General features: G+C 55.1%; 1 protein-coding gene across 1 annotated transcript; it reads right to left on the bottom strand.

The window, feature by feature from the left end:
* Positions 1-16171: 16171 nt before the first annotated feature.
* On the bottom strand, positions 16172-20293 carry CAMK2N1 (calcium/calmodulin dependent protein kinase II inhibitor 1). The gene is made up of 2 exons (XM_086326124.1): positions 19063-20293; positions 16172-17488 (listed from the first exon to the last, which is right to left on the bottom strand). Exons 1-2 carry the CDS (start codon positions 19226-19228, stop codon positions 17418-17420), a joined length of 237 nt encoding a protein of 78 aa, XP_086182250.1. The 5' UTR covers positions 19229-20293; the 3' UTR covers positions 16172-17417.
* Positions 20294-21821: the final 1528 nt, after the last annotated feature.

Here is a 21821-nt window from a genome sequence, read left to right on the forward strand (position 1 = left end):
GATGTGTCCAAGTGCAAGTTTATGCTTTTTGGTGAAGCTGAAGCTCCCATACTTTGGCACCTGATGCGAAGAACTGACTCATCAGAAAAGACTCCGATGCTGGGAAAGATCGAAAGGAGGAGGAGAAGGGGACGACAGAGGATGAGATGGTTGGGTGGCATCACCGACTCGATGGACATGAGTTTGGGCAAGCTCTGGGAGTTGGTGATGGACAGGGAGGCCTGGCATGCTGCAGTCCAGGGTGTCACAAACAGCTGGACGCGACTGAGTGGCTGAACTGATTATCAAGCAGCGGTCCCAAGCCACATATCTGACCTTAAGCCTATTGAGTCTTGAGAACAGACCTTGGGAAGGGAATGTCTCAAACCACTCATCAGACGGAACCAAGCTCAGTACCACCCCTGCCATCCATGACACCCTGTCTCATGCGCAGGACTCAGCACACAGTAGAACTTTAAAAACATGGGCTGAATGAAGGTGAAGATGGATTAACGCATGGAGGGCAAGGCCTCTCTGAGGGATCTCACTCCTGGAGGACTGTCTTTTTTGCTGATTGAAAACCCAGGGAATGGTCTTCCCTGGTGTTTCGGTGGTGAAGGGTCTGCCTGCCAATGCAGGAGACACGGGTTTGATCCCTCATCGGGGAAGATCCCGCATGCCTGGGAGCAACTAAGCCCATGTGCCATGACGACTGAGCCTGTGCTCTGGAGCCCGGGAGCCCTAGAGCCTGTGTGCAAAGACTGTGTGCAAGGACTGAAGCCCGCACGCCCTAGAGCCTGTGCTCAGCAGCCAGGGAAGCCACCACCGTGGAAAGCGTGCACACCACAGCTAGAGAAAAGTCCGTGCAGCAACGAAGACCAGCACAGCCATAAATTGATAAGCAAAATTATAGATTAAAAAAAAAAAAAACAGAAGAAAAGGAAGTTACTCAGCTTTCCTTGTATCTCATCATGTATACAGGAGGTCTATGTGTTGTAAAACTCTTGCCTGTTTTTCCCTGTTTTAAAAGAAAATAAGGAAGTGGGTTGGACTACTTCATGGGAGGCCAAAGTCAGGACAGACAGGCATGGGTGGATGATGTGAATCCCCAGGGGAGAAAGCAAGAGAGGGCCCCCCAATGGTGATGACTGGGACCCAGGGGTCATTGAGTGGGTGAAACCTCCACCCTCAGCTTGTAAAACTTTCTGCAAGGCTTTGTGTAATTAGACCCAGGGGAGGACAATCAGATATTAACCACTCTTAGACCTTTCTGGTTACACCACCTGCCTGGACCCCACAACACAGCCAGCCCATGGCACAGACCCCTAGATGCGAGCTGACTCCAAACGCTCCCCTAATCTCCACCCCTCTGCAGGGGGAACACGTGCAGGGCATTTAACACTCCGGGGGTGACTCTCCCACTAATACGATACCTGACTGTTTGCAACAGGCCCATCATACAGGTAGGTGTTACTGTCTCCATTTAACAGATAAGCAAGCTGAGGCTCAGAGATGTTAAATGCCTTACCCAAGAGCTAGCAAGAGGTTTTATGAGATCTGAATTCAGGTCCGCCTGACTGGGACCTCCTCCTCCGCCCTACTCCAACATGCTATCTGAAATCTAGACCCAAATGAAATTCACAATACAGGCCCACATGAGAAGTTCAGTCATGGAGTTAGTGCTCACATTTGGTGCTCAGAATACGTGATAATGACACACAGTTGGTGCTGTATACAACAGGCGTTTCACGGTGCACAATAAACGCACACGCGAGATCAAAACGGCGATGACAGATGTTTCCAGGGAGTGTCACAGGAACACGGCAACACCCAAAGGCCCATCTTCACAAGTCAGTTTATCGACCTAATTAGTTGTCATCTAGCAAGGATCAGGGCTCTGGGGACCGGTGCTCTTGACAGGCAGTGGGTAGGGATGGAGGAGTCAGGGAGAGTGGAGAAGAGAACCAGGAAAGGCAGGAGAGAAGGCAGGAGGGACCAGAGGGGTTGGCGGAGAAGTCAGAGTGCAGGGCCAAGGAGGCATGTCAGGGGCCAGGCGGAGGTTTAAGGACATCTTTGCGGCTCAGATGGGAAAGAATCCGCCTGCAATGCGGGAGACCTGGGTTTGATTCTTGGGTTGGGAAGAACCACGAGAGAAGGGAAAGGCTACCCACTCCAGTATTCTGGCCTGGAGAATTCCAGGGACTGCATAGCCCATGGGGTTGCAGAGAGTTGGACACACAACTGACGACTTTCACCTTCACTTTGTCAATGACTCTGTTGGGCTGAGGCCCCACCACTGGTCAGAAGAATCTCAATGGCGACGGTGATGGCAACGATGGTGCCCAAAGTGAAGTCTCCCCTGAGGCTCCAGGTGGGTGTTGGATTCTGCCTCTCTTTACTCACAGGACTTTGAGATTGCCCTGCGGCCTCAGCGCCTGGCCGCCTCTCTGCCTCCCAGACCACAAGCAGATCTGAAGCCCTAGGATCTAATTATTTATCCACCATTAAATAGCTTGCTGGGCTTTCCTGGCAGCTCCGATGGTAAAGAATCTGCCTGCAAGGCAGGAGACGCTGCACTGTTTCATCACTGGGTCAGGAAGATCCTCTGGAGATGGGAACGGCAACCCACTCCAGAATTCCTGCCTGGAGAATTTCATGCACAGAAGAGCCTGGCGGGCTACAGTCCATGGAGTCACAAAGAGTCACATATGACTGAGTGACTAACACATACATACACGTGCACACACAAATAGCTTCACAACGGATGGATGGATGGAGAGACAGATGGAGAGATGGACGGGTGGATTAATGAAAAATAGAGGGATGGGGATGTGAGAACTGGTAAGATGTTGCAGTAACGGTTATCATGGTCACATCAACCCTTATCCCAAAAAGAATCCAGAGAAAACTCAAGGTCTACCATAGACCCGCTAGGTCTGGGACCACCATCCCAAAAGACAAGAACTCATGCAACTCTTGGTAGAAGAACCTAAAAGAACCCATGGGCCCTTACTCTCGAAAGGTCAAGACTGTCCTTTTCCACACCCCTCTCTCCACCAGGACACAGGACAGTGTCCAGGATAGAGTCACGCACGTTGCCAGACCTAACAAAACCGCACTTGCATTTGCCCAGGAGTAATTACTGAACGCCTACTGTGTGCTCAGCACAGTCATTTGCCGGCCAGCTGGCCAGCCTGCCCTGGCAGACTGCCGGCCCGGCCAGCCGACTGGCGGAGCCGTATCAGCTTACACAGCAGTTGGTGTTTCCTTTGCTGTAAATGCCCTTGTCTCGCTGGATGGAAGGAGCGTGTGATGATGACAGGGGTGGTCAGAATGATTTAGTCTCATCTCTGATGCACCCTGCCTGGGGAATCCTCATTGCCATCAGGTGGTGACAGCTTGTGGTTGTGGGTATTAAACAGCTCAGCTCCTTGTTTCAATAAGCATCATATAAAATTATTAAACAAGCAGATGAGAGACAAAAGGGTCAGCCTGATCTGTCTGGGGAAAGACTACCTGAGAACTGCTGACCCGGGCGGAAGGAAAATATATTGACATGCGTGTGTTCTCAGGGCGTCTCAGGTGTTAATTATGGAGGTGACTTGTGATCACGCCCCTTGAGTCCAAAGGGAAAGGATTCTTGAGTCTGTCTCCCCACTATTGTGGTTTGGGGGAAAGTAGTTTATTATCCTCTGAGGATAATAAAAGAAATACATCCCTACTTTAAAATATTTAGGCAATACATTTTAGGGAATATTTAGGGACGTGGGGCGGAGAAGGCAGTGGCACCCCACTCTAGTACTCTTGCCTGGAAAATCCCATGGATGGAGGAGCCTGGTAGGCTACAGTTCATGGGGTCGCTGAGAGTCAGACACGACTGAGCGACTTCACTTTCACTTTTCACTTTGATGCACTGGAGAAGGAAATGGCAACCCCCTCCAGTGTTTTTGCCTGGAGAATCCCAGGGACGGCGGAGCCTGGTGGGCTGCCGTCTATGGGGTCGCACAGAGTCGGACACGACTGAAACGACTTAGCAGCAGCAGCAGCAGGGAAGTGGGAAAAAAAGAAAGTAAAAATCACCCAGTAACCTCATTCCTGCAAAAATACAGCACTGATCTTTTCCTCCATCTTTGTTTCCTGTATATATTTTCCATAGCTGCGAAGATAACAGTAATTATTAAGAATAACTAGGGCTTCGCTGATGGTCCTTGCAATGCAAGGGACACTGATCCTATCCCCGGTCCGGGAAGACCCCACATGCCGTGGCAACTAGCCTAGGAGCCACAACTACCAAACCCTGGAGCCCTAGAGGTGACGCTCCGCAAGAGAAGTCACCACAGTGAGAAGCCATCGCAGCGAGAGCACCTCCCACTCACCCACCGCAACTAGAGAGAGCCTGGGCGAAGACACGAAGACCAAGCACAGCCGAAAAGTAATAAAAAAGAAAAACTAAATATGGGGAAAGAATCTAAAAGAAAAGAGTGGATATGTGTATGCACACCACTGATTCCCTTTGCTGCACACTAACAGCATTGTAAATCGATACTCTGAGAAAACGAATTACTAAATCTTAAAACAATATACACCAGGCATTGCTTTAAGTGCTTTACATCTATTTACACACTTAATCCTCCCTACAGCTCTACAAGGTAGGACTGTTGTTACGCCTATTTTACAGATGAGTAAACAGAGTCACAGAGAGATCAGGTTGGCTGAGTTTGCAGGACTAAGAGGCAGAGCTGGGGTTCCAACCATTCCTGCACGCCGTTCTCCTGTCTCAGGTCCAATTTATAGTCTCCTTTTTGTCTTCAGCATTATGACATATACACTTTCCCAAGGCAAGAGCTACAGAAACATTATTTTTAACGGTTGCTAAATATTCCAAGTCGATGGACTACAGTTTACTTAGTCATTTCTCTATTTTGGATATATATTTTTCTCCAAATTTTCAGGGTTCTGAAACCCTCTCCAGCACAGCAGTGAACGAACCCCCACAGAAGAGAGCCACTGCCTCCCACTCTTTCCCTTCCAGAGAACGCTCATCCCCACACAGCCCATCACCGCCTCACAAAGCTGGCCCCCGCTCCTCCCCAGGGCTTAGAAGCAACAGCTCCTGGTCCCCAACTCTCCACCCCATCCCCCGAGGCAGAAAGCTTGCAATCAGAATTATGCGCAGACTATATTACACCCTGGACCAAAAATATTACATTTCCACGCTTGCCTCAGCAAGACGGTGTGGGCACTGTGATGGACTGTGATGGCTCAGTGGACTGTGTCCCCTGCCTACCTGGGCAACACACCCCAAGTCTCCCAGCCTCGGCCTCCTCCTTGGAAACAGAAATACCAGTGGGACCCCTGCCTCCCTTGAACGGCAAGTGCTTGGTGGAGATCAGATGACATAATTGCCATAAAAAAGGCTTTCGAAACTGAAAAAGAGCTCTACATATGCAAGAGATTGTTATTATTATAGCATTAAGTCAACAGTGTTCCCTGAGGAGCTGCTGCGTGCCAGGCATTTGTGTGAAGCCCTGGGGACATGGAGACCCGCAAGAGAGCCCAGGGCCAACCCAGAGGGAAACACAGTCTGACGGTGGCAGACTGACCAGCAGCGACTCACAGAGGAGTGAGTGCTTGGGCAGAGAGGCGCATAGGGCTGCAGGAGCCCAAGTCAGGGAAGGCTTCCTGGAGGAGGTAACAACTCAGCTGAAATCTGGAGGATGCGTTTGGCAAGATGAAAAGGGGTGGGAGGCTTCAGAGAACAGCATATGCAAAAGTGCGGAGACAGAAAAAGAATGACATTCTGGAAAGAACAGCGTGGCCAGGGCGTAGCGGGTTTCTGGAGAAGTGGAAGGAGAGGAGGTTTGTGGTCCACACCAAGCATCTGCTCTTTTAACTGCTGCTGATCCTGTAACCGTTGAGGGGATGAAGAAGGGGCGGCACGACCCACGCCCAGCAAGCAGCACCACCCTTTCTCCAGCCTAAAGGCCGCAGAGCATCAGGGGACCGGGCCCGGAGGAGATGGTCTGGGATTTACAGGTGCCACTCTTCATCAAGCCGAACAGGGCAGGGTTTAGAGGCCTCCTCCCAAGCCTCTGCACACCCTCGCAGATCCCCATTCCCGCCTACCAGCTCCACCGCATCCCCGGGATACCCCAAAGCTCAAACTTGATGGATTCCCCAAGAAGTTCAGGCAAAGAACCTACTAAGGTGCTGGGTATTCATTATTATCGCCTTTAAACCTTTCCAGGACTTCCCTGGTGGCTCAGACGGTAAAGCATCCGCCTACAACGTGGGAGATCCGGCTTCGATCCCTGGATCAGGATGATCCTATGGAGAAGGAAATGGCAACCCACTCCAGTACTCTTGCCTGGAAAATCCCATGGACGGAGGAGCGTGGCAGGCTACAGTCCATGGAATCGCAGAATCAGACACGACTGAGCGACTTCACTTTAATCTTTCCAGCAAGCCTGTGAGACCTGGATTCCTGGTCCCATTTCACCAATGAGGGCCAGAAAAGTCAAGTAATAGGCACTCGTGAAATGAAAGTGTGTTTAGGATTCAAGGTGATGTAGGCATCAGAGGTGGAGATTGCAGCCTCTGAACAAGTCCCCACCTGGCTGCTCCCAGGCCGGGCTGAGATTGGCACCTCGAGCAAGGAGCCTGACGGCACAGCGGCTTGGGCAGGGGACTCGTCTGACGCCACATCTGCCTCTCCCAAGGCCCTGCAGGTAGGGGACCAAGGTCAGATTAAATAAGTATCTCTCCGCACTCACCAGGGGATGTGGTACAAACCCCATCCCAGGCCCTAGACACATTCTCGCACAGACTGCCTTCCGGGTTTGGTTCAAGTCCAAGAAGCTAGTCCTTCCCGGCTCAGCTGGGACTCCAGGGAAACCCCAAACCGCTTGCCCTCTGGGCATCTCAGAAATGCTCCCACACAAGCTCCCTTCCTGCCAGCGCAAGAGCCAGGCTCTAGGGGCCTGGAGGAGAAGAAACCACCCAGCGGCTTCCTCGGCCAGAAGGCAAGGGAGGCAGGAACTGCTCTGTGTCTGCAAGCGAGATCCTCAACCTTTCTGCGCCTGGGTTTCTTCACAAGGGCAGGAGGGTCACAGGCCCACTGAAGTGCATTGGAGGATTTATGTATTTCCTGCTCAACAGTTATTTAGACGCTGTTCTAGATGCTGGTGGGCTTCCCTACTGGCTCAGATGGTAGGGAATCCGCCCACAATGCAAGAGGCCCAGGTTCGATTCTCGGTTGGAGAAGATCCCCTGGAGAAGTGCATGGCAACCCATTCTAATATTCTTGCCTAGAGAATCCCATGGACAGAGGGGCCTGATGGGCTGCAGTCCACGGGATTGCCAAGGGTCAGAGAGAGAGAGGGAAACAAGCGAAACACCATCCTCGGGAGCCTCCTGTTCTCTGATGCCTCTGTTCAATGGAGACTGTAATAGTGCCTTTCTCACGGAGTTGTTGCGGGGATTAAATAAATGAGTATCTGCAAAGAGCTTAATATAGGGGTTGGTGCTTTAAAAGTGTCTGCAGAAGCTGACTGTTAGTAGGAGTAATACCCTCCTCCCTGGGTTATAAGAATTAGATGAGATCATATCTGTAAAGTACTAGGGTGTGACCAGCTACTTCCTCAAACACCAGCCAGTATAATCAGCCCATTTTAGGGAGGGGGGCACTGAGGCATGAGACTGAGGGACTTGCCCCAAACCTCACTTTGGTTCCTGGTAAAGGCTCTTAAGCACATTCTAAACCAAGAGTTCTCAGCTTCGGTGCGCTCGGGGCTGGATGGTTCTGGGCGCCATAAGAAGTTTAACAGTATCCATGCCCCCTACCCACGGACCCCAGAGCTCTACCCTCCTCCCACGCTGTCTCAACCACAAAGGTCTTAGGACACCGCCAAATGGCCCCTGGAGGGCAAAATTGTTTTCCAACCCCCAGGAGAAGCCCTGCTCTAAAGTGACCCTTGAGCTCACATTTCAAGAACCGCCCCCTCTTCCCCGCCCCAGATCTGACCCGAACGCCCCTCCTCCCCCCAGCGCCAACATAAATGCCCTGTTCCAACCACCCTCCCAGAGAACCCGCCCTTTCTCAGGCAAACCTCAAACTTGCCAGCCTCCCTCCCTCTGCTCCGGGTCTTCCCCACCTCGCGCCCATCTGAGGCCCAGCTGAAGCCCTACCCACTCACAGAAAGACCTCTCAGGGCCCTAGACCTTGCTGTCTGTGCCCAGCCCTCCAACTCCTATCACAATCAGTCACCAACCTGTCTGTGCTTGCCTGCTCCCTGGGCCCTACCCCCACCCCACTCCAGACAGAAGCAATTGGAGGGCAGGAGCTGTACCCGACTCCTCTGTGTCCCCAGCACCCAGCACAGCGCTAGGCAAAGGGAGAGGCTCACTGCCCTGTGCGCATGGCCACTCACGGGTGCCACTGGCCCTCAGACTAAGGTCAGCATCACCTCACTCTGCTTAGCAGTGGCTGAGAGTTAAGGGCGAGAGTCATCCTCGGACTGCTCCTACTTGTGGCTCCTTCCTGACTGTAGACAGGATAGTAAAGTCCTCCAGGCCTCAGCTTCTTCATCTGTGAAATGGGAATAATGTACCATGTTGATAGGCAGCACTGCTGGGCCAATCAAATGCTCCTGACTCCTAACCCAGAGCTAGCTCGCGCGCCCGCTCTCTCTCTCTCTCTCTCTCTCTGTCTCTCTCTCTCTGGTTTACAGGTCAAGGATGCCCAGGGGAGGCTGCCGCCTGAGGTGGGAAGTTTCTGCCCTAAGTTCCCCCTGAGGCCTGACCATCGAACTCCACCCCCAACCCGGAATGGGGGAGGAAGAGGGGCTGCTGCGAACTAGGACGTGAACAAGCCGCGGGGGCAGGGAGGGCGGAGGCCGCCGGGGAGTCCGCCAGACACGGTAAATAATTCACGCAGATGAACTGGAGATAAAGTGCGGCTTCGTGGGGGATTGAGTTCAGGTCGGAGGAGGCTCAGACGGCTGCAGGGCGCTTGTGGTCTGCCCTGTCCGAGAGGGGAGAAGTAATGCGGCTCGGTCTGCCGGGAAAACGCGGCCCCAGGTGCCCGGCCCAGGCCACTCCCTGTCGGTGGCGGGAGCTCCCCGGAACTGCCCCGCGGGGCGACCGGCCTCGGCCGGCGGCCTCCGCCCAGCCGTCCCCATGGCAACCGGCTGGCCTGGTCCAGGGTTCACCGCCAACCGGATCAGCCTCCCCTCCCCCAAGGGAGGATGGGCGTCGTAGGCCCAGAACCTTGCTGCTCTCCAGGCTGCCGGGAGCGATGCAAAGTTGCCTTCTACCCTCTGCTTTTACTGGAGCTCTTGGGCTCAGCCTCCCTGTGTCAGTGCCAGCTCCACGACTGTCTGGCTGGGCCGCCTTAGGCAGGTGACTTCACTGCTCTGTACCTCGATTTCCCTTATCTGGAAAATGGGAAGAATAATAGTAACTCCCTCCTAGTGTTGTTGCGAAAAGTAAATGAATTAAATACAAAGTGTAGAACCTGGCCTAGAGCCAGCACCTGGTAAATATTGCTTTCCAAATTGGGTACAGGAGCCCCAGAGCCGCAAAATGCCTGAACCCTGCGAGGAGCAGCACAGGGTGTTACTGACACATTTGTGGTCGGGACGCTGCTGCCAGTCTTTTCCAGGACACCCACTGCGGATGCTGGCGGCATGCTCTTGGTGTTCCCCAAGGATTTCCTAAGCTTCCTGTGGGCCCACCCACCCCCCTTCTCAACCTCTTGAGGCTTTGGCGTCACCAGATGGTCATTGACCAGACTCTGAGGTCTCTGAAGGCCAGAAGAAGCCTTGTTTTCGTCAGCCCTGTCTTCCCAGTGCCAAGCATAATACCCTCCCCACCCCACCCCTGGCAGTTCAGTCCTTGAATGAATAGGGATTTAATTAATTAATTAGTTAATTTCCTCTACCCAAACACCCGCCTGGACCATGCTCTTTTAGCCCTCAGCCACGGGGCTGTCTGTCTCTGCAGACATTTATTTCCCTGAACAACTTTTGGTCATCACTGCCTGACCCCGCCCACCCAGCCCCCATCACCGCTCTGCTAGGATTTCCCATGGCCCATTTCCCAGGTCCGCCTGGCCTCCCCGACCTCCCTTCCCCTCTAGTGACCCTTTGTCCTCAAACAGCTGCTTCTGGGACGAGGACCTTCCTCCAAACCCGTGGGTGTGTGCAATCAACCAAGTCCACATCTCAGAGAGGGAGGGTGGGCTCAAGGTGGGGGCCCAGTGCCGGCAAGGTGGGACTGTCTTTCTGGGACTCCCGGTCCCTCTGGAGAAGCGACTAGGGCCCATGGACACAGGCTGTCTGTCCCTGGGGGCCACCCCGCAAGCTCCAGCCCTGTCTCCCAGCTGCCAGGTTTCCCCGGATACAGCCCGGTCGCTGAGGATTTATTTTTGCATATGGTTTGGGAGAATCTCTGTTTCTGGAATAATGACAACCTTCCCCCCCCCCCCCCCCCCCCGCCCCACCGCCTTCCCTCCAATAGGCAGATTTTATAAACCAGAGCAGCTGCCTGAAGGTTTCCAAGAGAAAATTCTGCACAGTTTCTAATCAGGGTGACAGCTCTCCCTCCACAGGAAGTTGCTTTTATTAATTTTGTTTAATCTTTTTCTCTTTTTTTGTAAGGCTCCATCTATCGGTTATCAGGCAGCACCTTGGGTCTCGTGGTGCTTTTGTTTTTCCCCATTTTGCCTGAAACTCATGATTCCATCTAAACCCCAGTGGACTTGCCCAACACAGGGGCAACATCAATCAGCTGAAAAGTGGGTCACGCATATCGCCTAGGCAGAAAAATCCCAATAATTTATGGAGATACTCCCCTCTCTGGGCTTCCCTGGTGGCTCAGCTGGTAAAGAATCCGGCAATGCGGGAGACCTGGGTTCGATCCCTGGGTTGGGAAGATCCCCTGGAGAAGGGAAAGGCTACCCACTCCAGGATTCTGGCCTAGAGAATTCCATGGACTGTAGAGTCCATGGGGTCGCCAAGAATTGGACACGACTGAGCGACTTTCACTTTCACTTTCACTCCCCTCTCTAGGAGAGGGAACATAACTTCCCAGCCCTTAAGTGGGCCAGAATGAGTTCCTTCCAAAGAGCACTGTACGGAAACTGGAAGGAAATGAGTAATTTTGCCGTGGAGGATACCTGACAAGTGCTGCCTCAGCCAGGTGATCAAGGTCAGCATCAACAGTATCCATTATGTTGATAGCGTGTACCCTTGATGGGCTTCCCGGGTAGCTCAGCTGGTAAAGAATCCTTCTGCAATTCAGGAGACCCTGGTTCCATTCCTGAGTCGGGAAGTTCCCTTGGAGAAGGGATAGGCTACCCACTCCAATATTCCTGGACTTCCCTGGTGGCTCAGTTGGTAAAGAATCTGCCTGCAATACGAGAGACCTGGGTTTGATCCCTGGGTTGGGAAGATCCCCTAGAAGAGGGTATGGCAACCCACTCCAGTATTCTTGCCTGGAGAATCCCCATGGACAGAGGAATTTGGTGGGCTACAGTCCATGGGGCTGCAAAGAGTCGGAAACCACTGAGCGACTGAGCACATAGCACAGCCTTGAGAGGATGTGATGAGAACGACTTCATTTACCTCCATGGTCTTCCTCTCAAAACCCATAACCCCAGTGGAAGCATGAGAAAAGCTCAAACAAACCGCAACTGAGGGACAGCCTACAAAATACCTGAGCAGGACTCCATCAAAAACAAGGAAAATCTGAGAAATGCTCACAGCCAAGAGAAGCCTAAGGAGACACGATGACTTAATGTTACGTAGTATCCTGGGTGGAATCCTGGAACGGGAAAGGACATTAGGTAAAAACGAAGGAAATCCGAACGAAGGGTGGATTTACAGTTCATAGTCCTGTGCCCGTGTTGGTTCCTTGGTTGTGAAATGTCATATCATGGAAATGTCAGATGTGGAGAGAACAAATTGGGTTGGGGGTACTTGGCAACTCTCTACTACCTTCATAACTTCTCTGTAAATCTAAAACTATTCTAAAGTAAAAGTTTGTATTTTTTAAAAGTGGATCCCATGTTTGGGTTTCAGGCAGTCCCCAAGACCCAGTTTTCTTAGCTTCCTTCTTTTTGCCAGCAAGTAGGATCTGAGCTGCTGATTTGGGGGATCTCCAAGCTCCTGGCTCCCAACCTCATTGCCATGGCAACTGTCATCATTTCTCAAGCCTAGGGAAAACTCCCATTTCTTCACCATCGGATGCTCAGTTAGCCTCGCACAGGACCCGCCCCAAGGTGGGTGCTAAGTCAGTATTTGTCAAGTGAATGAAAACCTTGGAGGACCTGTTGATGGAGGGGATCCAAGCAGAAAGTTAAACTCTTTCCTTCCCAGGGCAGGAAGTCAGTATCTGCTAGCCTCCATCCAGAGAAGGAAGGCTTCTGGCAGTCTGGTTGGAAGGGGATAGGAGACTCTTCTCAACTGCCTTTGGAGAGCACGCACACAGGTTTACTTAGGATCGTATTGATTGGGGTGCTTTGGGGAACTGATGGGGTAATGAGAGGCAAGAGGAGTCCTCTACCCTACCCACTCCGGGTTCACCTCCCCTCACCTCTGTCCCCTTGGAGTATCAGCCCTGGGGTGCCAAAAACCATCTGCAAAGAAGCTTCACATACTGCGAACTGCTTGCTAGGTCTTGAAAGTCCATTGCCTGGCACGCAGTAGGCATCTCTTGTGCAATCATGTGATGACTGCCATTTGTAAGGCACCAGGCCCTGCGCTTGGGTGGAGTGGGAGTTCCTGTTTAATCCTTTGTGCCTTTGGCACTATCCCATTTTCCAGAAGAAACAGAGGCCCTAAGAGCTTGAGAAACTGGCCCTGAGTCTCAACGAGAAAGTATATGAGAGGTTTCAAATTCAAGTCACCCAAGTCCCAAACTCATGCCCTCTGCGTGCCCAGGAGCCACCCTGAAATCTACCCCTTCTTTAAAAAAAAAAAATATTTATTTGGCTGTGTCAGATCTTAGCTCGGCACACAGGCTCTTTGCCTGGCACGTGGTATCTTTCCCTGCAGCACAGGTTGATTCTCTAGTTGTGGCACACGGGCTTGGTTGCCCCAAGGCATGTAGGATCTTAGTCCCCCAACCAGGGATCAAATCCTCATCCCCTACGTTGGAAGGTGGATTCTTAACCCCTGGACCACCAGGGAAGCCCGAAGTCTACCCCTTCTGCTAGGTCCTGAGGGCCAAGAACCAGCTGCCTGCTGTCTGCAGAGGTACCCTCACTCACCCCTTCATTCGTGGCCTCCAGACCCGCAGTAATTTTTGAGTCTCTTTCTTTTAAAACTGAGTTTGCCAATTTCCCCCTTACAGGTGCTTTTGGATTTTCCTTCAGGCTGTCAGCCTGGACAGGCCAAGGAGGTGGAATCCAGAGAGCTGGATGCTTATTACAAGCATTCAGTTAGTGAAGTTGGAATAATGCAACCCCGGATGTTTGATTCATGCCTGGAGGCTTCAAGACACCCTCCCCCACCTCAGACCTTGAGTGGCCTTTTCTATATTTATTGCTACCTAACCAACCAGATACTTCGAACATATCCCGCACTTGGTATAATTCGATATCTGCCCAGTCCCCAAAGTACCTTCTCAACAAATGTTTGCCCCAATGTTCCAGTGTATTTAAAAGATTTATATCCTTCTTGCGCTTGGGAAGGGCAGATTCAGCCTTCCCAGCTTGAGAATCCTGCCTTGGCAAAGGGGAAGGCCTCCAGCAGGAACATTTTGATACATCACTTATCAAGAAGACCAGAGCCTTGCCCGAGGGCTCGCGGGCTCCCCGCTTCCCAGCAGAGGGCAGCTCCAGATCTTAGCTGACCGCATCCCAGCCCTGCCTCCCTCTGACCCCTGATGCAGTTATCTGTTGTCAGAATAGCGGGAGAGCCCAGGCTGAGAAGAATCAACCAACAAAAGAATCTTTAAGGCTGAAGGACAATGGCTGCAGCTGGGACTGAGCCTGGGGTCAGATGACTCTGTATCCCCATCCTGGAGCCTGGACTCTGGGTTCAAGTGTGCTTCATGACTTACTAGCCGAGCGACTTCGTGTGTGCATATGTGTGCATACTCGCTCAGTCATGTCTGACTGCGGCCCTTTGGACTGCAGCCCGCCAGGCTCCTCTGTCCATGGAATTTCCCAGGCAAGAATCCTGGAGTGGGTTATCATTTCCTTCTCCAGGGGATCTTCCCGATCCAGGGATCGAATACACGTCTCCTGTGTCTCCTGCATTGCCGGCAGAGTCTTTGCCCATGGAGCCACGGTGAGTGACCTCGTACAAGACACCTAATGCCCCTCCCAGCCCTGGTTTCTCCTGTCTCATCAGGACATGGTTCATAGAGCTGTGGTAAGCCTGGCATACAGTAAAAGCTCAACGAGTGCAGATGTTGTGCCGTCCTTTTCGCCCCTCTGAGGTGTCGAGTCCCTCACCTACTGAAGAGACAGAAGGGCTGTAGGTTTCCAGGGTTGCTGGGCTTGGATTCTGTGAGGCTCAGAAAGGAGGGTGTTTCGTAATTGCATGGTGCTTTGATCACGTAAGTGGTAATTACTCCTGGGTGCGGACAGAGACCTACCTTCTGAAAGAATCTTTTCCTTTGGCTCTTACCCCTCTTGGCAAATTGCTGCTGCTCAGAGGGTGGGCCCGCCCCCTAACTCTCCAGAGCTGGGCTCCCCGGTGCCTAAAGGTGATCAGCTCTGAGCCCTGGGATTCTCTGGGGTCAGGAGGGACGAGGGCCAGGTTTGGGAACAGAGTCTCGCCCCTGGGAAGATCAAGCTGGCACCCCCACCCCCCACCGGCATCCTGAAGGCCCCGCCAGCTCCACTTGGCCTGCCATTCCCGATTATGACAGATAGGGACTCCGAAGGGTTCCCCCGCCTCCCCAGGCTCTGGGCCTCCACTTCCTGAGAAGCGGGATGAGCCACCCCCCCCACCCCCGCCACTCCCCACAGGCCCTCTGGAACTCCTCTTCCTCCCCGCTCCCCCCAGGCCTGTCTTACCTGATGTCTGAGTCACACTCAGGCTCCTGCCACCAAGATCTGTGTTGTGACTCCCTGGCAGACAGTTTTACAACAAACACATTAAAAGCTCCCCGCACTGGAACTCCTGGATGCTGAACAGCCCAGGAGGAAAAAAAAACAAAACTCTCCCGGCCTTTCTTCAGCCAAAATCTTTCTCCGAACCCCTCCTCCCCTAAGGGCCTGCTCCACTGCGATTAACTGTCCTGAGTCCAACAAGGGGCTGAGAATTTTTTTTCATAAGGAGACTTTCTGAGCAGCAATTGGAGGAGGGCCGCAGAGTCTGGGAAGCCTGAGACAATGGAATCGGGCTGTGGGCCTCAGAGGACCAGGCTCTTCCCTCCAGCAAGGACCTGGGGACTTGGGAAGGCAAAGGTGCCAGGAAAGAGCACAGCTCCCCCTCAGTCCCACCTTTGAAGAGGGGTGGCCCATGATGGATGGTCTGGGCATCTCATGCTGAGTGCTACTGTGCGCTGGGTGCTGTGTTCATCCTCCCATCAACCTTTGAGGTGGGAGCTGCATTATTCCCATTTCACAGATTTGAAAACTGAGGCTCCAAGAAGTGAAGTGTGTGTTAGTCACTCGGTCGTGTCCGACTGTTTGCGACCCCATGGACTGTAGCCTGCCAGGCTCCATGGGATTTTCCAGGGAATACTGGAGCGGGTTGCCATTCCGTTCTCCAGGGGATCTTCCCGACCCAGGGGTCAAACCCGGCCTGGATCTCCTGCATTGCAGGCAGATTCTTTACTGTCTGAGCCACCAAAAACGAAGAGACTTGCTTGAATGCCTAGAGCCAGGAAGTGAAAGGAGCTGGGATTTGAATCCAAGTCTGCCCGCCTCCAAACTTTGCCTTTCACAAGACTGACTCCCTGCCAGCCAACACACCCCACCAGGGAAGCCTCAGGGAAGCGGGGAGAGCCCAACGCAAATCCAAATCCAAATCGGATGCACTTGCCCTTAGGGGATGGCCTTGCCAATCCAGCTCGTCTTTTCTGTCATTTGAGCCCAACCCACGGTGGCCTCCACACCGCCTCTTTGCCTCTCCAACCAAAGCTACTGTCCCCTCCTCCCTTCTCCAGCCAGCAGAGACAAAAAGCAAGTCCCCCCTTCCCTCCCAACCGAAGCTGAGAAAAGAGAGCAGTGAGACACAGGAACAGTTCTTTTATTGTACATTGGAGAAATAGCCCTGTGTGCTGGTTAAAGGTGCAACATACAGAATATCGAATTAAGAAAAGAGGGGACAGCAGGGTAGGGTAAGGAAGAAACCTCTCGAGGTCCAAAGTTGCAACAACAACAACAAAAAATGGTAGAAGATTTCCTCACGCAAGAGGCATTTTTGCAAATACCATGCAAAACAGGCAGCTGGTGTGCCTTAAGAGAACCCCTATAAATAACAGAAAAAGACACTCCAAGCATTCCTTTACGTGGACTCAGCACAGGGAAAAGAAAAGAAACCAAAATGCCTTTTGGCATTTCAAGATATTTGGCACTCTTGTGATTACATTTTTTTACAGTCCATTAAAGAGAATAAACTGACACAATATTAGAGGAAAAAACAGGCTGCTCACACAACAGACTGCAGGGAGAGGTTAGAAAAAGCTCAAGCATTTTTTTTTTCTTTGCTTTTTTTATGTGTTTTTTTTTTCCTGACATATAAAATGTGTTCGTTTGCATTAACTTGGGCAAATAGCTTGTAGCAACAAAGAAACACCAGCTTTACAATTCATTTTAAAATAAAGCAAGGATTCCTTCTATGCATGATTCCTTAAAAAAGTTCTCTTCTTGTTTTAAACACACTCTTGATAACTTCAAAAGATGACCAAAATAGGATGGTATATCTATAGAGATCATTTTCTGATTTGTTTTGTACATCCAAAGATAACATAAAAAAAAATAACTGGACAGCATTTCACATCCAAGTGCACAGAATCATTTTTGCAAGATTAAATAATGTAAACATTGGGAACAGCCAAATCAGCGAAGAATGCCAACACCCCAAAACACCCGGTGTTGCTTCATTATTTAAGTGGTTCAAAATCCAGATCTATAATTGCGCAATATTCACTGTATATAAAAAGAAATGGATATTAACTTTGACAAATAGCTGCAACTGAGACTTCTTTTTATTTCTTTACATGTGTGTATATAGTGATTTCTTTAATTTTTAAAAATTTTTTTTCACTTTTATTTTTGCAAAGGAGCCCAGAGCCTTCTCCTTCTCACGCCTCATCTGTCTCCCGGCCTGACACGGATACAGGTTGTTGACTTCCTCGCGGGTAGCAAGCTAGTAATCAATTTCAAAGTGCTTTCTCTTTTCATGCTCTTTTGCCAATAACTGTTAACCGCCGGTCTCACTCTTATTCTCTCCCTTAACTCATTGTCTTTGGGGGAGTTAGACACCAGGAGGTGCCTTGTCTGTCATATTTTTCAGCACGTCATCAATCCTATCATCTTCAATAACAACTGCAAAAAAATGGGGAGAAAAGCAGAAGTGAGCGCTCTTACTTGGGCCTAGCGGGGGGTCTCCGACAGGCAGAGACGGAGGGAAAGAGAGGGAGGGGGCTCCAAGCTCGCCGAACAGCCCCATCCTCCTCATCTCAGCCAGGGGTCCCTCTCTGGCTTTCCTCTGACCCACCTCTACCCCGAGGCTGCGTCCCAGCACGGTTCTGAGAACAGGAAGCCGAAAGGGCACAAAACCCGCAGCCCTGCCTGCAGCCCGGGCGCGCACCAGCCTGGTTCTCACCCCCACGGCATCCCCACCGCCACTCATCCTGGAGGGCGCATCTCTTTCGAAAGAAGGCTCCGGGGTCAGAAAGAGGGCTGGGACCCTGCCCAGGTGCCCCGAGCGCCGCGCGGGGGCAGCCAAGGCGGGGTTGGGGAGGGGGGGCGGTGTTCAGAGGTGCGCGAGCCAGCGGGGACGTCAGGGGCCCGGTCACACAGCCCGTCGGGGGTTCAGGCTTCGCTGGGGCCAGGCCCCCCACCCACCCCCCACGCCCCTCCGCGCTGCCTGCTGGCGGACTTGTCCTCTCCGCACTCGCCGCTTCCGAGGTGAGAGCCTCTCTTCGCTGCCGGCTGGGGGCTCTCCCGCCTCTCCGCATCCGCCTCTCTCTCCATCTCTGCCTAGCCTGCCCATCCTCGGTCTCTCCATCACCTCCCAGCGCGACGGGCACCTGTCGAGGTCTCCAGGCCTCTCTCTCTGTGTCCGGGGTGTCAGTCGCCCTCATTGTTTCAGCGGCTCCTGCGTCCCCCCTAGACTCGCGTCCCCGGCTCGCGGTCTCCCCGGCTCTGGCTCGCTCTCTCCCGAGCTTTGTCTCGGGCTCTGCTCTTCCCGGCCTCCCCCTGCCTCCGCCCGCGGCTTCCCTCCCTGTCTCTGTGCCTCGGTCTCTCCCGGCGACTGTCGGTCTCCCTCTTGGTCCCCGCGCCTCTGGAGCTCCTCTTGGAGCCTCGCCGAGTCCCCGTCTCTCCCGGGCTTTTCCAGCTCCCGCGCCGAGCGCCGGGGCTCCGCAAACCCCCTCCCCCTGCCAAGTAACAATGAAAAGCCCCTGCGATCCGAAAGCCCCTCGTATTCCCCGCAGGAACTGGGCCTACCCCCGCAGTCCCCTCGCCGTCCCCTGGGGAGCCCTAGGACTCCCCCCCCCCAACACACACACACACACACACACACACACACACACACGGGTTGTAGATGGAGTGCAGCTGCAATTACATTGCGCAAAAGGGGGCAAGGGATAGAAATCAGAACGCAAACTTTGGCACGGTCAAGGACCTGGGAAAACCTTTCGGCCCCCTGCGGCAGCGAGTGGCCGCCACGCCCCCTGGGTGACCCCAAACGCGGATCAGGCTGAGGGGGAGGGGTTCCCAAGGCCAGCCGGAGCTGGACCCGCAGTGCGGGATCCCCCACCCCCCACTCCCCGCAATTCTGCGAGACGAGATTTTAGTGGGTCGGAACGGTCCCCCGGGTGCTGGAAACCCTAGCGAACCGCCACCAGGCCGGGGTGCCCGAGAAACGGGTATCGGGGAATGGGGCGCGAACTCACCCCGCTTGCTCCGACCGATTTGGCCCAGCTTGGGCGGCCGCTTGTTCTGCCCGGCGCCGAAGAAGTTGTTGGTGTCCTGCAGGCGGCAGGAGAAGACCTGGCCCACGTCGCCGCCGTCGCCGTAGGGGCTCAGCTTCTCGTCGCCGTAGGGCAGCACCTCCGACATGGTCGCGTCCGGGGGCTCCGCGGCGGCACCTCCTCCGCCCGCGTCCCCGCCCGCGGCGGACAGGGTCAGCGGCACTGGGGCCGGGGCCGGCCGGCCGGGGACGGCCCGCGAGCTGCGGCGGCGGCTGCGGCGGCGCCGGCGAGAGGCCCGGGGCGGCGGTGGGGTGGTGGTGGGGTGGGGGCGCCGCTGGATCGGGAGCGCGCCGCCGGCCCGAGCGACCCCGCCAGCGCCCGCGGCTGCGCTGCGCTGCGCTCCGGCTCGGCGCGCCGGGGAATGCTGCTCCGGGAGAGGCGAGCGGGACTCACATCCTCGGCGCGCTCGGGCGCGGGGCTGCGGCCGGGCCGGGCGGGGCCGAGAGCCGGAGGCGGGGGGGAGGCTGTGCCGGCGAGCCCCGAGGGCGCGGGGCCGAGAAGGGCGCACCCCGGGGAGCCGGGCGGGCCGGTCCTGCGGCGGCGGCGGCGGCGCCGGTTCGGGGAGGCTGACTGGGGAGCTGCGAGCGGCGGGGCTGCGAGGGGCGGAGGGGGAGGGGAGCGAACGAGGAGGGAGGGCACGGGGGGCGGGAGGCGGGGGGCTGGAGAGGATGCCCGGAGGGAGGGGGGAGCGAGAAACCCGGAGGGAGACGCGGGGAGAAGCGGAGACGCAGAGAGAATGGGAGGCAGGGGGACTGACCGAAAGAGACAAGGAGAGGAAGGAAAGAGAGAGGCGGCGAAGCAGGGGCGGAGGGAACGTCCAGCTCGGGATCCGAGAGGCCGGGGGGCGACAGGAGAGGGGGATCGCCAGGCAGAAAAAGGGAAGGAGGAGAGGAAGAGGGAGCAGGAGGCGGCTGGGACCCGGAGTCAGCCCGCGAGCGAGATATGCCGGCCGCGGCGCGGAGGCGAGGCCGGGGGGGAGCGCGGGGAGGAGCGGACCCGGGCCGCGGGGAGCGATCCCTGGAAGCCGGGCGACGTCACGGGGCCGCGGCTAGCTTCCTGCCCCCGCCCCCGGCACCCGCGTCCTGCCCGCGCCGAGGGGGCCCCCGGTGAGCCCCGCCCCGGCTCGGCGGCCTCCGGGAGCCTCCTTCCCGCCCGCCCCCCCGCACCCCCTCCTGCGAGTGTTTACCCGGTCCCGAGCGGGTGCGCGGCGGCTGCGCGCGGGACCAACCCCCCGGCTCTGCCTCCAGCCGGGGGCCGGGGAGGGGGGCAGTGGGGGGGTGTTCCGGGAGCGGGGGGGGCAGGGGGCCCACGACGCGCACACGGGGAAGGACAGATGGGTGCAGGTCTCCCTGGAGGCCAGAGACTGGGCCAGAAATCGGAAGGCACCGGCGACCTGTGGACCCATCTCCCCCGCCGGCGCCAACCGGGGAGCCCCTTGCCCCCATCACCACGGGACCACTTTAGACTCTCGGGGCTCGGCCCCTTGTGCCTCGCACTCGCCCTGGAAGGCCCCGCTCCCTGCCGGGGCTCTGGACTGGGGCCGCCGCGGGGCCTCGGGGTGGAGGCGGAGGTGGGGTGGCCCCGCCTCCCCGAGGAGAGGGGAGCGCCTCATTACGCCGGGCTTGCCCGGGATGCCCGGCCCTTGGCGCCCGCTGCCTTCTCTAGGGACGTCCCGGGCCTCCAGCCCTCTGCCCTCGGGGACCTCCCTTCCAGCAACAGCCAGGGGAGACACGGCGGCTTCGGGGCTGAGGAGCGGGCTCTGGATCCCGGGAAGGAGACACGGGGGCAGCCCCCAGAGGCCTGGGAGGCGTGCCTGCCTCGCAGATGGTAACTCCGAGGGGGGCAAGGTGCGTGAGAAGGGCTCGTTATCCTCACTCAGAGTCAACAACACCTGCCCTACCCCGGGAGACGCCTTTAGCAGCAGAGCCAGCCTGACCACCGAAAGGGGCGGCCGTGCCAAGGGCACGGAGCATGATGAGAGCAGGGCAGGGGAACACATTGTGGTCCCCTGAAGAGTGTCAGCTGGCTCGACCAGCTGCACTGCGAGGAGTCCCACCAACAGCAAAAGGGCAGCCTCAGCTTCACTTGCCCCTTAAATCTAGAACTCTGGGTGGTTTTAGTGCTAGAGGGGTAAAGGGGCTTCCTGAGAGGGGCCAGTCCAGCCCCCTCCTCAAACTGTGTTAAAAGAGAAGCTGGCCTCCCCAGGCCAGACGCCCAGGGAGATGGGAAGAAGGGGGCTGAGAACCTGGGATGAAGATGCAATAGGCATGGCCTTTGGACTCAGGCCTGAGCTTGAATCCCTGTCCTGCCATTGGCTCGCGGGGTGACTTTGGGCACGTCACATCCCCTCTCTGAGCTTCCATGATCTCAGCTATGAAATGGGGCCTGTGGCTCACTGGCTGCCTGTGTGCTTCACAGGACCGTTAGGAAAATAAGGTGACATCAGGCTTCCAGCGCCAGGCCGAGCGTGAATGTGCACCAAACACTTGAGAGATGACTTAGTGAGAAGGAACAGTAGCACTTCATTCATTCCCACTTCAGAGCCCCAGAGCTGGAAGGATCCGTAGAGAGGACCCAGTCCAGTCCCCTCGTTTACAGACCGGGAAACGGAAGCCCAGAGAGGGTCAGGAACTTGCTCCAAATTTCCCGGTTTGTCAATGGAAGAAGCCGCAGGTCTCTGG

The sequence above is a fragment of the Bos grunniens genome, chromosome 2 (assembly GCF_055505025.1).
Source record: "Bos grunniens cultivar Pamir isolate PY7600 chromosome 2, Bosgru_T2T1.0, whole genome shotgun sequence".
In the NCBI taxonomy this organism is placed as follows: Eukaryota; Metazoa; Chordata; class Mammalia; order Artiodactyla; family Bovidae; genus Bos; species Bos grunniens.

What these genes read in the sequence shown, in the direction of transcription:
- CAMK2N1 (XM_086326124.1), bottom strand. Translation starts at nt 19,228, where the DNA reads ATGTCGGAGGTGCTGCCCTACGGCGACGAGAAGCTGAGCCCCTACGGC. An exon ending in AATCGGTCGGAGCAAGCGGG is followed by an intron (nt 17,489 to 19,062) that starts GTGAGTTCGCGC and finishes ATTTTTTTGCAG; the next exon opens with TTGTTATTGAAGATGATAGG.